Here is a 21,922-nt window from a genome sequence, read left to right as displayed (position 1 = left end):
CCTTTCACGTCGAATCATAATCGAATGAAACGAAAGTGTGGAAAGGTCTAGTGTTGCGGAAAGTTTTAATTTCCTTTCTCTTCTCTCTGTTTTTGAAAACTTATTTTAAAAAAACAGTCAATCCAGTTTGGTTGGTCCATGATATGGGTCCAATAGTAGTGTAGTTGGATGGGGCTTGCAAAGACCTTTCCAACCCAATTCCGATGAATATTGAGGAAGTTATGGCCAATTTACTAAACTAGACCCGGTTTAAGCTTTATGTACGATCCAATGATCTAGGGGAGGGCCTAATATGATCATTCCTAATGCAATTAGGAATGGTTTTAGTCTTCTAGATTCTTCTAGAAGGTTCTTTTCATTCCTAATTCAATTAGCATTGATAAATTGGCTTTTGTTGACTTTTCAGAGTTTTAATTAAAATCAAATAGCATTTTCGAGGAAATTATATTATTTTATCCTCCAGTACGGTAAACTTATCGGATTTTCGAAAAACGCGTTGGAATCAGGCTTGGCGCCTAACCCCAGGCCTTGGCGCCTGGAACCAGATCTGGCGCCTGGCGCTGGTGTTGGTGCATGGCGCTGGTGTTGGTGCCTAGCGCCAGCTAGCCAGGGTTGGCGCCAGCCCTGTTTTCTGAGCGTCAGACTCTGTTTGTTAATTTATCTTTTTGGCTGATTTTCTCTATAAATATCGTATTAAAAACTCCGTTTTCATTCATCATCTACATCTATCATTCACCAACTCTCATCAAGATTTCCTTGATTATTCTCTCTCTCTTTTCTAAACTTTGTTTTCACATACAAAATTCCGCATTCACAAGATCTAGAAACACCTAGCCATATTCGAAGTTGCCTTCGCCCTAGACGTGAAAGGTTTAATTTCTGAGGGTTTGGTCCCAAATCTCTCTTTCAATTATTTAATTTAATTGTTTGTTTATTATTTTCTTTGAAGTTACTAACGTGTGTATTTTGTTATTAGAAAGAGGTACGAGGCATCAAAGTAAGTACTTTAATTGATTAATTGATATTATGATGTAGAAATCATGTTTATATTGTTATTATGATATTCCTAGTATCATGTCTAGGGTATTTTTAATATTAAATATGGTTGTTACGATGCTTCCTATATTCTTCCTAATATTTATGATTGTTAGTATCATGTTAGGGCTAAAGATTTGATTTTTATTGCTTAGTGACATGCTAGGGTTTGTTATTAATCTTGTTAGTATCATGCCTAGGATCTTGCTATTTTTATTATGCTTTAATATTAACATGAACATGATTATGATTATAATTGTTATAATTTATGATGATTATGAATATTATTATTATTATTATTATTATTATTATTATTATTATTATTATTATTTTGATGATAATTATTTCAATTATTATTCATGATAATGATTATTTATTATGTTGCTTGATGCTATTTATTGTTATTGCTTGATCACGCCTTTTATGCTTGTTTCAAGGGAATTGGTACTTGTAATCACGCTTGATAAGATAATTAATAATCTTGTTTAGGGTTAATTGTGATTATAAATTCAAGTGATCGCCAATAATAGATTTATTTGTGCATTAAATTCAACCAACATAGATTAAACAGGTTTAGGATAATCCTATTGATTGCATGTTAGTCAGAAAGCGCACATGAATACGATCAGAATAAAGTAGAGGCCTATTATTAGGGCAAGTTCAATCTCTTTTAGGTTGGATTTGTACCTTCATCCTCGAACCCTTATTTGGTTCATGACCTTATGGAGTTGACGATCTCTTGGATCGTTAAGGGGTGTAACCTTCACCTCGTGAACGGTTTACAAGTTCCTAAAAAACTTGTTGGCGACTCTTTTGCTCTATCTTCTTCCCTTTTGGACGCCATCGTACTTTAGTGTATGATCACAGTGGGGTTCAAGCTAGTGAAATTTAAAGGGTTGAAATTATTCCCTACACTAGGCTAAGGGCCTGTTCTGATACGATTATTTTCAATTCAGTTTAGCTCTAATAAGTTCAGTTCAGTTCAGCTCTAATAAGTTCAGTTCAGTTCAGTTCATTTCAGCTCTTAATTTCCTTCTCTTATAAAATATTCATTTCAATTCAGTTCAGTTCAGCTCTAATTAGTTTAGTTCAATTCAGTTCAGTTCAACTCTAATAAGTTTAGTTCAGTTCAGCTCTAATCAATTCAGTTCACTTCAGCTCATTTCAGTCAATAAGAACAGGCCCTAAGCGTGCTACAAAATCGGCTAAGTAAAGAGATTTTCAATGTGTAATCGATTTCTTGAGGTGAGAATTACAAATTCTTAAATAGACCTGGTTCACACTAATTTGTTGTGGGTCATCAACATTAGATACAATATAATTGTTTTATTAATAAAAAGGTTACTAAATTAAAATAAAGGTTAAAGTTATAAGAGGTTAATTTTTTTAATGAAAATTTTAATATAATGGTGAGTATGCATAATAAAGACCACTATGTTAAAATTAGGTCACTATTTAATATAATGTTGTTTAAGTTCATAATAACATTAAAGGTCACACAAGTTTTAAAAAAGGTTAATATGTTAAAAATAAGGTTAATATATTAAAATTAGGGGCCATACATGTTGAATATAATGTCAGTTACGTGTGTATAAATCCTAGATCCACAATAACATTATTGTGGAACAGGTTCACGCAAATTTTGTGGGTAAAAATTACAAATAAATAATTTGTACAAGAGAATAGGATGACGCACATATTTATATGCATCCAAGCTCCTACCCTAAGATTCTTGAGAATTTCTAATCTTGTGAAAGAGAGGGTTTTTGATAACTACCACTTTCTACTAATCAAATTTACTCATAATTTTTAATGTCACTGATTAATTTTTACTACTAATAACTTATGTAACCATTTATCCAAATAATACCATTTATATTAAGATTTTTTTGATTGAAACTCCTGGGTTTTCACTACAAGAAAATTGTCTTTTCTTAGCGATTGTACATTCGCTACAATATACAAGTATGTTTGTGAAATAATTAAGGAAATCGTATCATTTTATAATGGAAAACATAATAATACATATCCACACTATTTTTGCACATTTATAAAATTATGAGAAATCGTATCATTTACAATCGCTAGTAAATCCCAAAAATCAATACAAAAAGCCTTTTCTACACTAGATATATAAATATTATTTGACAAATAATACATAAAATATGTCATAGTTTTTTGGTGAAACATTTAATATAAGAGTTTGAGGTTACGTGTTCGAATCTTGTAAAGATCATATGTAAGTTTTTCGTATCGATTATTGAGGCCAACCCCAGCGATACTGAAAACCACTACTAAAGGCTAAGCCAACGGGGGATGAAAACCACTACTAAAGGCTAAGGCAACGGGGGATATCGTATCGAATGACCATTCGTTTGGAAAGCTTTTTGTTGCAATTACAATCGATACTAAAGGTTAAAATAATCGCTACGAAAAAGTTATTTTCTTGTAGTGTTTTGACAACAAATGCACACCAAACTAACGCTCTGCTTCTCACCAGAATGGAGAGATTAGTGGAGGAGTTTGGCAAATATAGCAAATGTATCTACGCAACCCCTGTATAGAAGGAGAAACACAACTCGTCCAAGTGGACTACTCCACCAGAATGCTGCATTAAAATTAATATTGATGCAAGTCTAGGGTTTGAAGGTTGGGTGGGCTTGGGGACCGTAGCTCGAAATCACAGAGGAGATGTTTTTTTCGCAGAAACAAGGAGAATCAGAGCTACGTGACCTCTGGAAATTGCTGAAGGCAAAGCTCTTGCGATGGCAATCAGGTTGGCGATACATTATGGCTATAAGGACGATGTTATCTTGGAGTCGGATTGCCAAGTATTAATTAATCGCCTCTCAAAAACAGTGGTTTTCTTCTCTGATTTTGATAGTGTCTTGTTTTATGGATAAGTTGTAATTTTAGTAGCTGTAAGTGGTGGTCTCATGTTAAGAGAGGTGGGAATAATGTCGCTCACCATCTGGCAAAAGTAGTACCGTTTGGGGTTGAACAAGCTTGGATCAATCATTGTCCTATGGAGGTTTCTCCCTATGTACTCTCGGACACTTTGACCCTCGATTAATAAATTACTCGGTGCTCGTTCCTCAAAAAAAAAAAAAATTCATTATTTTTCTACAACAATTTTGATAAAATTTTGTTCATTATTGGATATTTTATTATTATTTTTTTTATTATTATTGTTGGAGTTTATGTTATTTTGTTTTGGTTTTATGTTTGATATTCAATCAAATGCACATGCCTCCAACATCAAATTATTATACTATCCTTTCTTACTATCACTTGTTAGTTGTTACTATGATTTTCAATTAACTATCATACTTAATGAAATGAAGAGTTTTGGAAGTAGGAAAAGTGCTTAATTTACCAATGAACCAATGCTAAATATGCTTTCTAAACTTTATATAATGGAAATCAAACAAACCACTTTACCTATTCTATGGTTTACAAGTGTACAAGCTAATAAGTTAACACTACAACTACTTCGTTCCAAGTTCCAATCCGGATATTTTACTAGGCCTTCATCGTTCTAGAATTCTCCTTTCTACAAGGCGCTGTTATTCATGAGCTTTCTCTACAAATAAATTCTTCTACTCGTAGTCTCCTATGTATATAGCCATGCGCCCATGGCTGCAAGCTAGTAGGTTCAGTGGCGGATTTAGGATTTTAAAGGTGCTGGGTCACTGTCACCTATCGATCATCATCCATCGACCGCATACCGGAGATGGATGAATTTTGTGATAGAGGATGATTTTGTGGAGGAGAATGATGCATATTGGGACTAAAGAAATTTATTATATCATATGTTTTTTTTATGAAAATTAAGTCACAATTTCAATTTAATTACAAAATCCAATATTGTCAAAAATAGATTAATTTAATCTTTTTGCAACTTGCCTATTCAATACCCAAGTTAATATTTTTTTTACAAAAAAAAAAAAAAAAAAAAAATTATACAAACATAATATTTACAACACAAATTAGCTTAGAAAAACCACTTAATGTAATGTCTTAACAACACAAAACATAATGCTGCTACAATGAATTAAATGCTCGAACTCAAGACCTGTGTGGCTTAGTGGCTATGCCCCTGCTTATTAGGCTTTGCCACAATCCTTCCCATCGCTATGCTACAAGTTTGTATTGTTAAGTTATAACCAAAAATAATCTTTATACCTTATTTTTGTGCCATTTTCTTTTTTAAAAAAAAAAGATTTTTTTTTTTGCTAGGTTAAGTGACCCAGCAGGACCAAGGCTGGGTCCGCCATTGAGTAGGTCGGCCACTTTTCCATCATTACCAAGTATGCCATTATTGGGCTTGAATTCATATTTCCATTTGTTTAGTGTCCACTTTTATTTCAATTATTAAACTATATAGTCATAACAAAATTATCTACTATGCAATTTTAATTATTGGTTTGTGTATTCGGGTACACAATGCACATTATGCATCTAATGAATATAATTTAAGTCCAAATTCAAAATTCATAAAAAGTTAAAACAAATAAACATGAACTTTAAATAAACATACGATCAAAAAATGAGTGAATTTGAACTACAAAATCGATCAACTAAGATCATGTAATTAATTTGATTCCAAAGTTATCTCTCGCCTCTCCTGTCCTCTTATCTCCCCATCTCTTCTATGATTTCTCCAAAATTTTGGTCGTTTAAGACTTTAGGTCGGAAATAGTCTAATTTCTTTCCCCTTAATTTTATTTAGTTTTGCTTAGGTTTCAATAAATCTACACAAGTAGTGTAAATATTCGTCCGTCTCCCTATGGTGGAGTCGTTGGTTTTTGTTAGTTTAGGGCTTGTTTGGCATCAGTTTTGGTTTTCAATTTCCTTTTTTTGAAAACCAAAAAAGGAAACAAGAAAAAGGTGTTTTCACTTTTTCTGTTGTCAGTTTTCAAAATTATCATAATTTTAATAACTTTATATAATTTTTTATTCATTATGGGACACATATCATATACTTTTAGAAAACAAAAAACAGAAAACCACAACAATGTCAAACGAACCCTTAGTTGTTTGTTTATGTTTAGGATTTGTTTGTGTGTTAGGGTTCATAAAAAAAAAAAGTAATCATCTTTTTCCCTATTATCAGTTCTTTAGTAAAGATTTGTTTAGGATTGTAACAATTGTCAAATTTTCAAATACGCTCAGGCGAATCAGATGTGAATCATCCTTACGGCTACAACAAAATATTAGACCGTAAAGATTGTATATTCTAACGATAGTATGTGAGAGATATACCACAATGCAACATCTTTTCAACGATCGTAGCTTTAATGAAGAAAACCCTAATTTAATTCAATTTTAGGTATTTGTTAATTTAGATCAGATTGCTTTGATTCCAAAGCACATATCTAATAAACTCCGTACCATGAAACGTTTCGAGGTAACACGGTGATACCAAAAGATAAATTGGCCGCCGCAAAAGACCAATTGAAAGTTGCTAGTCATACATCATAGTACTCGTACAGTCGTACTAAAGAAATGGAAAAAGGGTGAAGTATCATACTTCGAAACCTCCTTTGTTCAGCTGTCTCCAACTCACTTATTATTTTATCTTTTCACCGCCATTATAAATACCATTCTTTTCCTCTTACTTCCCCTCATATTTACATTTCATTTCATAACATTTTTATTCAAAAAAAACCAACAAAATTATTACCTCATACAAAAACAAATTACTCGTATTTCTTAGCTCTCAAAAGTCAAAACATTAATCTTTTACATTAATCCCTTTTATTTTTGTTGAAAATGTGTGGAGGTGCAATATTAGCTGATTTAATCCCACGAAATAAGGGCAGATTTAATTCTGGTTCAGATTTCTGGCCTAGTAATTTCATCTCAACTTCATCAGACAACTTCACCAAACAAGTTTCCTATCGTCCTCCTAAAAGGCCACTTTCCTCCTCTTCAGGTACTCGTCCTTCTATCCTTTTTTAATATCATAAAAAAACAAGCGTTGATTGGTGTTATTAATGTATTTAAATCACGTATTGATCGGTTGTAATTAATTTTGTTGGACAGGTGGCAGTGTGCAACAAGAAAAGCGGCCGAAAAAACAGAGGAAGACCCAATACAGGGGAATTCGACAACGACCATGGGGTAAATGGGCAGCGGAAATTCGCGACCCTAGAAAAGGCGTTCGTGTTTGGCTTGGTACTTTCAACACTCCTGAAGAAGCTGCTCGTGCTTACGATAAAGAAGCTCGAAAAATCCGTGGTAAAAAAGCTAAGGTTAATTTCCCTAATGAAGATGAACAACATCTTACTAACAACGTTCCGCTAAACAACTACGATTACAACTACAATCCTCGCTCTTTTCAAACTCAGCAACAACAACAGTTTAACAACTGTGTTTCTGAAAGCCAAACAATCGATTACATGTCGTTCGATTACTTGAACGGAAACCAGCAGTTTTCGTCAGATGGGTTGGAATCAAGTATAGAGAGATCAACTGGGTATGGTTTAGAATCTGCTTACAATGCTTCAAATTTGGTATCAAATACGACAACGCTTGATTCGGATGAAGTTGTGCCGGTGCCGAAAGCGGAGATTGCGGTGGTGGGAGAGGAGGAGGAGAATGAAGTGCAAAAGTTGTCTGAAGAGTTAATGGCTTATGAAAATTACATGAAATTTTATGAAATTCCATATTTGGATGGTCAATCTGCGACTGTTCAGCCGTCGTTGGGTGGTTGTCAAGAGGGAAATGCTACTTTGGAGCTTTGGAATTTTGATGATGATGCTACTGTTCTCTCTGCTGCTTCTACTTGAACATTTGATTATTTAATTTTGTGTTAAGGATGATAATTATTGCCTTGTAATTGTAATTATCTGATTTTAATAAGTGATTTAACTTTTATTTGTGAAATTTAATTGAAAAGAAAATTGTAATTTTCCTTTTTTGTTGGTAGTTTTAGTCTACTAGACTACTATGATGTATTGTTTCAACTTTTAAGGTTTAAAATTTCTGTAATCGAAGTGTTTTCTACTCCCTCTTTTACTTGACCTGTCTCTTTTATCACGTTAATCAATGTAAAACTTTAGCGATCAATAATTTTAATTCTTCATAATTAAAATTATAAGTGTTTGTATATTACGATAGTATTTATTAAGACGAATTAAAAAAAGATATCATATGAATATATTTTTCCATACATATCATTTACAAAAGACGGTCAAAGAAGGGGTGATAAATAGTGCAAAAAGTCAAAGCGGGTCAAGTAAAAAAGAACGGAGAAAGTATATTTTTATGTTACCACTTGACATTTATCTTTCACTGCACGACAGGTTGAATTTAATAATATGATTGGTTGAATTAAAAATTATACTTATTTATACTTCAATCACCTAATTTAGAAATGGTAATCAACAACATGATTTATTTCATATTGAATTCATGATTCATGAAGATGCTTCATCTGATCAGCCATGAGGTAGTGACGTATTTTTCATCAACGTAGTTTTATTCTAGGATTGATGCAATAATGATTTTTTCCTTTCGTCATTTTATTATTTTTTTTGACAAATTTGTCATTGATTTTTTGATTAAATATTTTTGAGTTACTTTAATTATTTAGTTTGTAACACTAACCCTATTATTTATAAATACTACCTCCGTTAAATATTATGTGCAACTTTGAAATATTTTATAATCTCACAAATAATATTTCAAAGTTGCGCATAATATTTAACGGAGGTAGTACAAGAATAGATAGATTTTGTGTAATAATATATACTTTGTAATGTGTAATACACTTCGTGTACCTTTAATCAATTATTATTGTCTATTGATTTAATTTGACTAATCGTTTTTTAAGCTATATTTGGATGGGTCTAACATTCTAATGTTGATTGAATCGATTGAATTGCGGTCAAATTAATAATGAATGATGTTTGAGGGGGAAAAATCTTCATTCTTAAGAAATTTACGCAATAAGTTAAGAGCTTTATAAGTCAAATCATATGGTGCAAATAAAAAAGGATCGAAAAAGTATACATGAAGGGGTTATGTTTCAGTATAAAGTTATTATACGACGTGTTTGACTTCAATTCTAGCTTAATCATTTTCCTTTTTCCAAATGCAATATTTCTAGTAAAATGTTAAAGTAGTTCAATGAACGTGCGTGGTCGTTGAATGTTGAACACGTAGAATGCAGTGGCGGAGCCAGGATTTGTAATCCGGGGGGACAATTTTTAGATGTTTAATAATCGACAATAATTATAAGAAAAAAGAAATTGATCACATAAATTGTTTAATATATATTTTGAAATCGCTTATGAGATATGACAATTATTCTTATATGGTGAAAGAGGAGTTGTTAAAAAATTAATTGCATATTAAGAAATTTATTAACCAAATTTTTTTTTTTATGCTGGTAAACCCCAATTTTAAGGTATGTAATCCTTAATAATCGATAAATATGATTTATCAAATGATAAGCATTTACACAAATTGATAGTAGATGTAAAGGGATTTGGGTTACATTTTAAAAAAATAATAATAATAAATAAATAAACTTTCTTTGACTAAAAATAAAATTGGAAACTTAGTTCCAAACAAGCTATAAAAAAAATAGAATTTAGGCACACATAATTAGAGAGATAAAAAAATACGGAGACATGTGTTCATTACAAATAGTTAATAACACATTAGTAATCACTATCAACAAGGCGATACTTGATTAAACAGTTAAATGAGAGTAATTAGAGGTTTGAAGACTTATAATACTTTGTATATATAAATTACATACTATATAATGAAATTTAAAAACCAGTAAAAAAAAAAAATGGCAAATCCAAAAACAAGAAAAAGAAGTTAAATAGGAGCACTTTGTATAAACTATAAAATGAAATAAAAATAAAGTCCAAAAATAGCAAAAAGAAACAAAAAAAATGATCGGGTAAAGAATCGAACCTAGGATCAAAGAGAAATACAAGCTTTACTCAAGCCCATCAACCACCAGACCAAATGTTGTCTTTGTTATATAAGGTATACATGTAAGGTATTTATTCTTATTTACAGCATTTATTTAAGCTAACATAAATTAAATTTTTTTTTGGAAAAAATGGGGGGACAACCGTCCCCCCTTGTTCCTACATGGCTCCGCCCCTGGTAGAATGCGATGCATGGTTGCATATTGGCGAAGCAAGTTGCAAGTGCTGTTCCCAGGTGCGCTCATAGTTTTGGAATTACGTCTTTGTGGGCGCTCACAGACTCACAGTTTCTAGCTTGTGTTATAAGCCTCTGACTGTCTTGTTTTCAACTTTAATTTGTTCATATTACTCAAATTAAGTCTCTTTTTGGCAATTTAATTGCAGTCTCATGTTATTGTACCTGTCAATCATGTTGCTTTGAACATCTCATACTTGCTTCATTTACGTTAGAACAAAGATGAATAGATTAATGAAATTATTATTTCCGAGTAATCAAAGTGTAGCACTAGCATAGTAATCATGCATGGACTATATGTTATTTGTGTATTCGGAGAAGTTTTGGTTGAAAGTTGGATGAGGCCGTAGGGTTGTGCTTGTGCAAGCCTATGGACCATGCATGTTATAAGATTTTTGTGTTAGGTTCAAGCAAATTGTACCTAAAACAAATCAAAAAAATGTTGTGATGTGCTAGGTTCGTGTCGATATTTTATAATAAATGGAGTTTATACGTAGTACAGTCCACACATGTCAAACCGTGCACGCATGCATGTAGGCTCGCTTTATATACATATATTTTTTAAGGGAGCTCACATGTATGACACGGTTCGACACAATATTAAATCAAGCAGAGTCAACTTATTATGCTTGTGCCAAAATTACTAAGCCGTTTGGTTGGGGGTATTCAAACAAAGGGAAAGGGAATCAACTACCATGAATCCCTTTGTTGATGTTTGATAGACAAAATCAATCATTCCCTTTATCCCTCTCATTACCCCATTTTCCTCTACTCTCATTCCCCTCCCCCCCCCCCCAAAGTATCACTCAAACCCCCAAAATCCTCTTCAGCCAACTACCTTGACCAACTTTCTAACTACCTTGACACCCTTGAAAACACCAACCGACCACCAACACCACGCCCAACCACCGCAACTATCACCTAACCACCGAAACTACCGCCCCATACGCCTACAAAATCACCGCTCAGACGCCAAAAAACCGTCGGCGTGTTGACGCCACCACCCAGCCACCACCGAAACTACCCAAATCCATCGGAAAAAAATACAATCTTCCCCCAAACTACCCAACTTCACTCGAAAAAACCCTCAACCACCACATTCACTACCAATTACCCACGAAAATCATCACACCCACCACAAAAACCACCACAAAAACCACCAAAAAAACCCTAACATCTCAATAAGAAACCATAACCACCCCATAAACAACCTCCAATTACCCAAAAAAACAACACATAACACTCTAAAAACATACAACCTTCTAGATCTACCAAAATATTACCTATAAAAAGAGAGAGGGATGAAATCCACCTTTACCCATGGAGTTGGTGTGGCGGACTGGCGGTAGATGAGGGAGGGGTGGCGGTGTTGCAGGGAAAGGGGAGTAGCGTCGCCGGAAGAGAGGTTGGGGGCCAATGAAGGGGGGTGGGGCCGTGGGCGAGCTCTGCGCCGCAGGGGGTCGGAGGTGGGATCGGAGTTGGTTGTTGCCCTTGTTGGCTGTGCAATTATTTTCAAATTTCATTCCATTCTTTTGAAGTAAACAAAAAACCTATAATAAATGAGGGAATTGCTTTCCATTCCCACTATTTCCCTTTCTTTTAATCATTCTCTTTTCCCTTTGCGAACCAAACGGCCCCTAAAGATTATGTACATGTAAGGTTCATGATATGGCTCACTGAAGTGCTCCTCATGCCTTGCTAAAGCTAGCTAGCTTGTGCCCCAATTAGACCATTTTCATGGCATGTATGACTGACCCTTATGCTGCTTTGGGCCTTTAGCCCATATCCAACTATAGTTTTGACAATAATATTTATTAGGATCAGTCAAATGCAGGTGAACCTACATATATGAATCAATTATATATACAAGTCTAACATATTATACTAATTTGTTCGAAAGTATCGCATTGCCGGATTGCCCTAACTTTCTCATTGTGAAAGATTATTCACCTTTAATTTATTTTGATTCTATCAAACTTTTTTTTCCCGGTCGATCTAATATGATGAAAACTTGTTTACAAACCTACTTAACATGTGTGATAATGTAGGTTCCTTCCCTAATACATCATCCACACCAACAAAACTAGTAATTTTTTTACGAGTCTTTTAAATAATCCATTGTAATTACTCGTATAAAGTTTTTTTTTTTTTTCACATTGAATTGTTGATGTAGCTTTGCAGCTACTTCTATATACTTCGTAGTTGAGGAGTGAGGAGATGGAGAGATGATTCTTGATGGGGGTTCGACTCCTCACAACCCCCTATTCATATAATAAGGTGGGAGGCCCTCTCCCGTATTTTATTGTTTAAAAAAATAAAATAAAAAAATACTTCGTAGTTACTTTCTCAGTAAACAATTGCAATAGAGAAAGCATAGCAGGGGAAGTGGACTAGTCACTAGTGGAGAAACGTGAAGAAGAAGGTGGTAAAGAATCTTAAGATACTAGTTCTTCGTGCAACAAACATGGTAAGAGTGCTGTTTGTCATTCCACAAAATTAACAACTACAACAAACTCCATTCAACATTTATGTAATGATGCCATCTGATCATTGTGCAACTATTTGTCTCAATTCCACAATTTAAGTAAATTGAGCCATTATTTGCACTCACAAACTACTATCCCATGACACGATACCCAGTAAAACCAATTGATAATACATTTTGCGCATCAACCCATTAATTCTATTCAAATATGATCATAATGTATAAAATATTCACATTATTCATCTACCTTCAAATATCAATGGAACAATAATTGCCTTTTTTTAATCAAGCAAGGATTTCCTTTTATGTAACTAGCTTGTAAAATCCTCCCATATTCTCATGCGGAAATGTGGTGGAGTCATTACACACTCTAATTTTAATTAACTTTAAATTAATTCTATTGACGTTGATTAATTTTCTTAAACTCTTCGTAGTAGTATATAAATGCATGAAAACATCACATATGATCTTATCCTCTCAAACCCAAAATTTTACAATGTCTCGCATTTTTTCAATTATCTTTCTTACACTCTTTCTTTCCTTACGTTACACCTCGGCAGTACAAAACCATAATCTTCATAGTAGTAACCAAGATAAACAAATTTACATTATTAGTATCCAAAACAACTTAAAACCCAATACATTTTCCAATGTTGAGGATTGGTACAAGTCCATTCTTAGTAGAATCAATTCTAATCCCAGTGATTCCTTGCTTCATGTTTACAACACCGTTTTCCATGGCTTCTCGGCCCGGCTTAGGGCCGAGCATGCCGACTCATTAAGAGCTCAAGTTGAAGTCATTTCTATCATTCCAGACATAGTCTACCAACCTCAAATAACAAGATCACCTCACTTCCTTGGCCTTGACTCGTACCATACCCCGCTAGGGTTGCTAAAGGACTCCAACTTGGGGTCTAACGTCGTGGTTGGAGTCATTGACACGGGTATCAAGCCCGAGCACCCGAGCTTTGACGACAAAGGGATGGACAAGGTACCAGATCGCTTCAAGGGTGTATGTGATGGAGGGGTGGACTTCCCATCTTCCTATGTAACAAAAAAACTTGTTGGCGTACGATATTTCAATAGTGCAGCACGTAAAGGCGATCCTTTATCAGCTCGAGACGATTTCGGGCATGGGACTCATACGGCCTCCACAATTGCAGGCCGTACGAGTTCCAAAAAATGTCTCCTTCATTGGGTACGCAGAAGGCCAAGCCACGGGGATAGCTCCCATGGCAAGGCTATCTATCTACAAGACGTGTTGGACGTTCGGGTGCACTGGGTCGGACGTACTAGCTGCCATGGATAAAGCCGTGGAGGACGACGTGGATGTCATCTCCCTCTCCTTAGGCCCCGTCGCGTCACGTGATTACACCACAGACCCTATTGCAATAGGCGCATTTGGTGCATTTCAAAAGGGGGTGTTTGTCTCAGTTGCAGCTGGAAATAGTGGACCTTTACCTGGACAAATTTCGGCTTCCGCCCCGTGGTACATCTCCGTCGGGGCTAGCACCATCGATAGAACATTCCCTGCTGATGTCATCCTTGACAATGGTGATGTTCTTTCAGGCAGCTCTCTCTACACAGGGGATCCACTACCAAAGAATAAAACATACCCTTTGGTACATTTTACATCTGATTATTCTATGGAACAATGTATGCCGGGGTCATTAGACAGTGTTGACGTAAAGGGTAAAATCGTAATTTGCTCACCAGGGCTAATCAACAAAGTTGAGAAAGGGGTGGTTGTGGGTAAAGCTGGTGGAGTGGGAGTTATTGTAGCTCTAAATGATCCTACATTAGGCGAAAACGATACACAAAAAAGCGACCCGTATACGATACCCGGATTAACCATACCTATTGGAGCAACTACAAAACTTTTGGATGATATCAGTAAGAAGAAGGTGAAAGAAGGGACCATTGTGTGTCGAGGGACACAAATAGGCGAAAAACCGGCTCCGGTGGTTGCCTCGTTTTCGTCTCGAGGACCAAATAATGTGTCTAAGTATGTACTAAAGCCTGACGTGATCGCGCCAGGGGTTGATATACTGGCTGCCTGGCCTGAAGGCGTACCGCCTTCTAGGTTGGAAGAGGACCAAAGGGTTACTCAGTATAATATCGCGTCAGGCACGTCTATGTCTTGCCCTCATGTCTCGGGTTTAGCCGCCTTGCTCAAGAGTGCTCACCCTGATTGGAACCCGGCTATGATCAAGTCCGCCTTGATGACCACGGCGTATATTGGTTACCATGAGATGAGCAAGATGGCTCAAAATCAAGATCAGGCGTCTTCTTATTGGGCTACTGGTGCAGGACATGTGAACCCCGAAAAGGCGAATGATCCCGGGCTAGTGTATGATATCAGTGAGGATGATTTCATTCAAAATCTATGTGCTTCAGGGTACAATGCGACTGAAATGAAGATCGTTGTGAAAAAATCAATTATCTGCGATGAAAAAATCGATGGTTAAGGAGTGGGACTTGAACTACCCTGCCTTGGTTGTGCCATCTGATGTTGAAGGTAAAGTGTTTAACAGGACTTTAACAAGTGTGAACGCTACTGCATCAACGTATACCGCGAAAGTTTCGAGTCCTGCAGGATTTAATGTGACTGTTAATCCTCCTGAATTAAGTTTCAAGAAGATTTGGGATAAGCAAAGTTTTTTCTGTTACAATTTCGGCAGTGAAAGATCAAGGAATCACGCTAAATGAACAAACTTCTAGTTCAGTCACTTGGACTGATGGCAAACGTAGTGTAACCATACCTTTGATTATGGTATGAATATAGTATAATGTTTGTAGTTTATCAAAAATAATTATGTATTAAGTTTGTATAAGTATTACATATGGAATATATTATTGATATTATTAGTTTAATTATGATGGACTAACCGAGTACTCTGATCCACTAATTGTTGGTTTTGAGAGAAAAATGCAGAGAATTATTTGAAAGTTAATTTGATAAAATTAATTCACCTGAAATCTGATTAGCTTTGACTTGAAATTTATGACTCATTATAAACTTTAAAATGATGCAAAGCAATAATTAAAAATTAACTAGACTTGAGTGACTGATACTGAATTTGCCTAAAATCAATTTGACTTTGCATTGATACTTAACAATTAGTATTAATAATTAACCATGCCCAATTCGATAATTAAACAAAGTTGACCTGCTTCCTTTTCATTATTCTTTTAAATTTTGATCTTTGACATGGTTGTGATGTCAGAAAAATATTTACTTCGTAAGAAATAAAAATACAAAAACACACTTACATATTAATGAAAAAGTAAGATAGGAGAGGGTTGGAGTATATTTACTTTAATTTACTTTGATCCTAATCATATTCCCAACTCGTATCGGGTAAAAAAATATATTTGTTTTACACTTACTTCACTTACCAGTCTCCCGTCATTATCCTACGTACCCTCATTGACCACATATGATCATATCTCAAATACCCTATTTTGTAATTAGTAAATAACTCGTTATATTAAGTGTTGCGGGTTGTATTAGCGAGGGGTGAGCAAAAAATCAGGATATCTTGAATCGGAACCGAAATCTGTTAGGAACCGCAGGTTTCAGAACCATAACCTGTACAAGAGGTTCCGGTTCCGGGTAGCAAACTGGAAAACCTGTTGTAATAGGTTCCGGTTCTCAATTTTTTGGAATTGGAACCTGTAGGGTACCCTGTACCTGATAAAAGTATCACTTAATTTCAAATTATACACTAATTCTTTACTCAATTTTTAAATAATAAATATCAAAATTACAATTATAAAAATATATATATTAATACAGGGTACCCTGAATCGGAACCGGTCCGGTTCCCAATTTCCAGGAACCTGTTCAACAGGTTCCGGTTCCGGTTCTCATTTTGAGGAACCTGTTGCAACAGGTTCCGGTTCCGGTTCCTGGAATTTTTCAGGGTATCCTGTTATGCTCACCCCTAGTATTAGCCGATTTTACAAACTAGTTGCATTATTAGATGTTTTGAATATCTGATTTTAATAGTTGTTTTGTAATTATCGAATAAATAGTTATTATAAACTAATTGCCTTAGAGTAGATTGTAGATTTTATTAACTTGTTCATTATACTTTGTATATCTCTTGACTAGCTAATTGTATTATTTGTTTTTTTTTGTTTTGAAAAAAAAAATTGTCTAGTATATTTAACTGTTGGGAGGGGGGAAGCTGCACTAGGCAACTAGTATAGGGGAATGTTGTCATGGTGTTTTAAGTCCTTCATCACTTCTTTTTTGAACATCTTGTTTTAATTTTTTTTTTAATGGTATCCATCTCATTACGTGGGACCTGTTCTCTTCAGCTTATTTTCAGTTCAATTCAGTTCCTAATTTCCTTCTCTCATAAAATATTCAGTCCAGCCCAGTTCAGTTCAATTCAGCTCGGCCCAGTTCAGTTCAATTAAGTTAAGCTCAATTCAGTAAATCAGAACAGGCTCGTGGTTCCTATTTCTACTTTTCTATTTAACTCACCCACCTAAAACTTTATGCCGGTCAAATTGATACTTTTTAAAAAGGGTAGAGGACTAGAGAGACCATTTGTTAAGAACCCAAATCTCATAAAAAGTACAAAAGAACTCTTATGAATAGTGTGATGACTTTTTTACCCTTAAAATTGCTTATTTACCCATATACCCTTTTATGTCATATTAACTCTTATGCTTCCGTATTTATTTCTCTATGTTTCTTTAGTCTTTCTTCCCTTCCAACTTTCAACATTTTCCTCTCTTTTAAACCCCCCTTTCTCTCTCCTTCCTCATGTACTTCCCTACTCTCTTTCTCTCCTTCATTAAAGCAAATGAGCCCTCCATTAAAGCACCTACCGAGTTAAGCCACATGAAGAAGAGGAAGAGGAAAAGGAGAAGGAGGAGGAGAAAATTGTTGAATTTAATGGCAAAACTATTTAATGTGAAAATAATCCTCTTCAAAGGGTGGGGAAATAGTCCGGATATAACCCACTTTGTTACTATTTTCTTTAAAACAAACAAACACACACACACACACAAACCCACTGAATTTAATTACCTAATCATCTAATTAGACATTTTTCTTTTGAATGTTTTTTCGTTAAATTTTTAGTTGTAACATTTTAACTTTCACGCTTGTCAATACATAATTTCAATCTCTTGTATCTCTAATTATAGACATATAAATAATCTAAAGATTAAATATTGAAAACACATATATAAATCGAAATGTTGAATCTAATACGATCCCACATGACTATTTTGTGCAACAAAAAAAGTCAATAAAAATAAAGATCAATTATTAAAAAAAAATGAAAAATGCATATATTTTCAAGTGTTGCAACTAAAAGTGACGGATGATATATAATTGTATTTTATAACTCACAACAAAAGTCATATTACACCATAAAAAACTTACAACTAAAAAGTGAATAGTGTTTATATATTTTCAAGTGTTACATTTTTGTACCTATGCAAGGGTATGATTATCAACAATTTATTTCATGTATATGCGTTCAAAAGCCTACCCAATAAGTTTAGTGTGTTATGACAAGCTATTACAACTCGACCATAAACATCGATTATGCTTAGGCTCCCCTAGTAGAGATAAAAGTTGACCCTAAATACATGAGGTAGATATTACAAGAATTGGACCCCATATTTTAGAAACCATAGGACCTCTAATGAAAAAAAAACTGAACGAATCAATCCAATCAATATTTAAACAAAGCCATAAAAAAAAGCCCAACCCAAAAACCCAATAAATAAAGAAAATGGGTAAACCCCTAATCCCCAAAACCCTAGCTCTAAAAACTGGTGATATTTAAGCCTCCACTTCCTCCATTTCCCATCTTCTAGCAGCTCCCACCACAGAGAGAGTGAGAGGAGAGAGAAACTCGCAGCAACAACAATGGTGTCTTTGAAGCTTCAAAAGCGGCTCGCCGCTGATATCCTCAAGTGCGGTCGTGGCAAGGTTTGGCTTGATCCTAATGAAGGCAATGAAATTTCCATGGCTAACTCTCGTACGTTCCTTCTCTCTCTTTATCCTTTGATTTCGATTGCTTTTCGTTTTTTCTTTTCAATCGATTGTTAGATTTTGTAATTTTTTGATGATTATCTGAATTAGAACCCTAGAAATTGTTGCAATGGTTATATTTAGCGCTTTTTATGTGATTTTTTCTGGAAAATGGTGATCTTTTGATGTATCTTCGATCGAATTGTAGGAAGTTTTATGATGAGATTATAATTACTTTATTAAATTTATTGATCGATTTTGTTAGTGCTTAATTGTTACAGTTTCTAATCTAGAACTTGAAATTTGAACATATGAGCTTTGCAAATGACGAATTTTTCTGCGTAAATTGGTTTTTAGTTTGAAGGAGGTATCTAGTTTTATCAATTGAAGTTATATATGTCTTATTATGCAATTTATACTGCTCTATGCTAGTAATTATTTTGCGAAATTAATTGGCATTGATATGGCTTTTATTATGCAATTGAAGATTTTTTGCTGTTTGATTTTTTTATATGGTTTTGTTTGTTGTTAGATGTGGCTGAATAGGTATTTATGTTTGATTGATTTGTTCAGGTCAAAACATCAGAAAGTTGGTTAAGGATGGTTTCATTATCAGGAAGCCTACCAAGATTCATTCAAGGTCTCGTGCTCGTCGTATGATGGAGGCAAAGAGGAAGGGTCGTCACTCAGGACACGGTATGCATATCATCAACCTGGATAGTGTTTTTGTCAAATTTTCTGCTGTTAAAGTTTGTTGGTGTGTATAATGAGTATTAAAGTTCCTCTCAATAAGTAGATTAGTTACAGGAATCAGAAGTGAAACCGTGATCACTTGAGAAGCATTCGACATATCTTGTGATCTTATCGGTCAAGTGTGTCTGCCCTGTTGGCATTTGAAAGAATGAGAACCATTTAGTTGATAATTGAGCTAAAGGTGATGATACTATTTAACTATGTGATGTTAAGCGTGATTTTGGTTCATTTTAGGTAAGCGTAAGGGTACCAGGGAGGCAAGGCTTCCAACCAAGATTTTGTGGATGAGGAGGTTGAGAGTTCTCAGGAGGTTGCTCCGTAAGTACCGAGAGTCAAAGAAAATTGACAAGCACATGTACCATGACATGTACATGAAGGTGAAGGGTAATGTGTTCAAAAACAAGCGTGTATTGATGGAAAGCATCCACAAGACCAAGGCTGAGAAGGCAAGAGACAAGACCTTGTCTGACCAATTTGAGGCTAAGCGTGCCAAGAACAAGGCTAGCAGGGAGAGGAAGTTGGCCCGAAGAGAGGAGCGTTTGGCTCTGGTAAATTCATATGCAAAATACACTCTTATATCTGATAAGAATTTTATGCAACTTATTTGAGATTTCTTGCTAGTTTATAATTTATGGTGTTCGTTTTTTCAGGGACCAAATGCTGAAGCACCCAAACAACCTGAAGCTGCTGCCGCTCCAGCAGCTGCTCCTAAGCCAACACAGTAAGTTGATTGTTGCAATATGTTTTCAAGAGTTTCTGTAATTGTACTAACAATTTGTTTCCAATTTATGTTAGATTATCTAACTCGAGACCTAATGTTTTACAGGGCCAAGAAAGCAAAGAAGTGAAGTGATAGTTTCAAGACCTGATGAGGAAACTTAGGGTGGTCTGTGGACCTTGTTATTTTGTTAGCATAGTATCTTTTTTTGCAGCTAATATGTTTTGTGGATCTTGTTATGTTATGACTGAGATAGAGTTGCTTGATAATCCTGATACTCAGGTTGAAATGTATTACTTTCTTTTCACATCTTAAATTGGTTTCATGTTATCAGCTGTTCAGGGTATATGATTTGGAGCGTCGTTTCTATTGCTATATACGTAGTAACTGGTAAATCTCAGGGAAATCCATATGGCTGTAACTATACCCTATGCAAAATATAGTGCGACTATACAAGCAATACTTTTGTCAAAGCTAAATCCTGTGATGAAAGTAAACTGCAGATCTATGATTATGGCTTGCTGTGTAGTTGTAGAATTTTAACTTTAGAGTAGGTCTTCTATAATATTTACATCTGTTTTTTTTACTGAGAAGGCATATTACAATAATTTCTGAAATTATTAAAAGTGATGTTTACAATAATTTCTGAAATTATTAAAAGTGATGTAAAGTAATAGGGGATGTTTGGTGGTGGTAATTCAGAAAGACAAATGTAACTAAAAAGTCATAGACTACTGCCATGGTGTTTACCCTACTCTGGTCTCTAAACCCTTGAACCAATATTGACTACCGCCATGGTGTTCATCCTTGCCGTAAACCTTGACAACCGGGGCTGCTACCAGATGTACAAGCCAACACTTCTAGTTGTTAGTCACCACTCCAGTCATCATAACCTTAATAGATCTCGTAACGATTAGCTTCATTATCTCAACCCAATTACCATCATTGTAGGCGGTAAGATGTCACATCAAAAACCCATAATTACCCGATCTCCAAGTGGTAACTGTGGAGCCGTTATGGATGAATTTGACCATGTAAGCCTTATCGCAATGGTTTTGGATGTGATGACGAGTGTTGGTGGTGGTGGATTTTGATGTCGATGATGTAGCATCTTGCTGGATGTATGATAGATGGTAACAGTGGTGGTTGCAGAGACGGACGATAGTTGTAGTAGAGGACGTGTGGTAGTGAGGAAGGAGACTAGGGAAAATTTAGGAAGAAGGGCGTTTTTTCACTTGCACCAAACACCATCAAGGACAATAACACTCCTTTCCTTGGGTGGATGGGCTTATAGCAAAAAATGTTGGGATAAGTGTTGGGAGGGTGATTTCAAGAGGTCAAATGGGGTGGAGGCCGTGCCTATGGTGGATTGAAAAAGGCGGTGTTGTTGGTATGGCCATGTGTGGTGAAATGAAACAATCAAACACGATCAAAGTGATGGCTGTAGTTAGTTGGTTAAAGAGGAGTTTCCAAGGGTGAGTTGTAGAGGTAAGTGGGAAAAATGTAGGGTAAATGGAATGTATTTGAATATAATGCCAAAAGAATCAAGGTGGTACGGAGTAGATGATTATTTTTTTATAATTTAGAAAAGTATGAAAAAAGTTGCAGCTAAATTTACGTGGATTAAACTCGTTTTTATTAGGCAAGGCGTCATCAAAAATCATCATCTGTTGTTTGTTTCATCTTTCCAAATTTTGATCATTTATTGCTGCCTTGATAGTAGTTTCTCACATTC

At 35.0% G+C, this 21,922-nt stretch overlaps 3 protein-coding genes across 3 annotated transcripts; all 3 read left to right on the top strand.

Annotated features, from left to right (window-relative positions):
• The first annotated feature begins 6,646 nt into the window (after positions 1–6,646).
• Positions 6,647–8,058, top strand: LOC110739078 (ethylene-responsive transcription factor ERF071-like). Its single transcript, XM_021919531.1, has 2 exons — positions 6,647–6,973; positions 7,084–8,058. The coding sequence occupies exons 1-2, from the start codon at positions 6,811–6,813 to the stop codon at positions 7,827–7,829; spliced, it is 909 nt and encodes a 302-aa protein (XP_021775223.1). The 5' UTR covers positions 6,647–6,810; the 3' UTR covers positions 7,830–8,058.
• Positions 8,059–13,208: 5,150 nt separating this feature from the next.
• LOC110739073 (subtilisin-like protease SBT1.5) lies at positions 13,209–15,421 on the top strand. The gene is made up of 3 exons (XM_021919525.1): positions 13,209–13,760; positions 13,804–15,175; positions 15,231–15,421. Exons 1-3 carry the CDS (start codon positions 13,209–13,211, stop codon positions 15,419–15,421), a joined length of 2,115 nt encoding a protein of 704 aa, XP_021775217.1.
• Positions 15,422–18,512: 3,091 nt separating this feature from the next.
• On the top strand, positions 18,513–20,562 carry LOC110739077 (60S ribosomal protein L19-3-like). The gene is made up of 5 exons (XM_021919530.1): positions 18,513–18,723; positions 19,290–19,412; positions 19,704–20,017; positions 20,120–20,190; positions 20,296–20,562. The coding sequence occupies exons 1-5, from the start codon at positions 18,612–18,614 to the stop codon at positions 20,315–20,317; spliced, it is 642 nt and encodes a 213-aa protein (XP_021775222.1). The 5' UTR covers positions 18,513–18,611; the 3' UTR covers positions 20,318–20,562.
• Positions 20,563–21,922: the final 1,360 nt, after the last annotated feature.

The sequence above is a fragment of the Chenopodium quinoa genome, unplaced genomic scaffold (genome assembly GCF_001683475.1).
Source record: "Chenopodium quinoa cultivar QQ74 unplaced genomic scaffold, ASM168347v1, whole genome shotgun sequence".
Taxonomy (NCBI): Eukaryota; Viridiplantae; Streptophyta; class Magnoliopsida; order Caryophyllales; family Amaranthaceae; genus Chenopodium; species Chenopodium quinoa.
The sequence above is the reverse complement of the archived record's forward strand: the minus strand, read 5'-3'. Positions and strand labels throughout refer to the sequence as shown.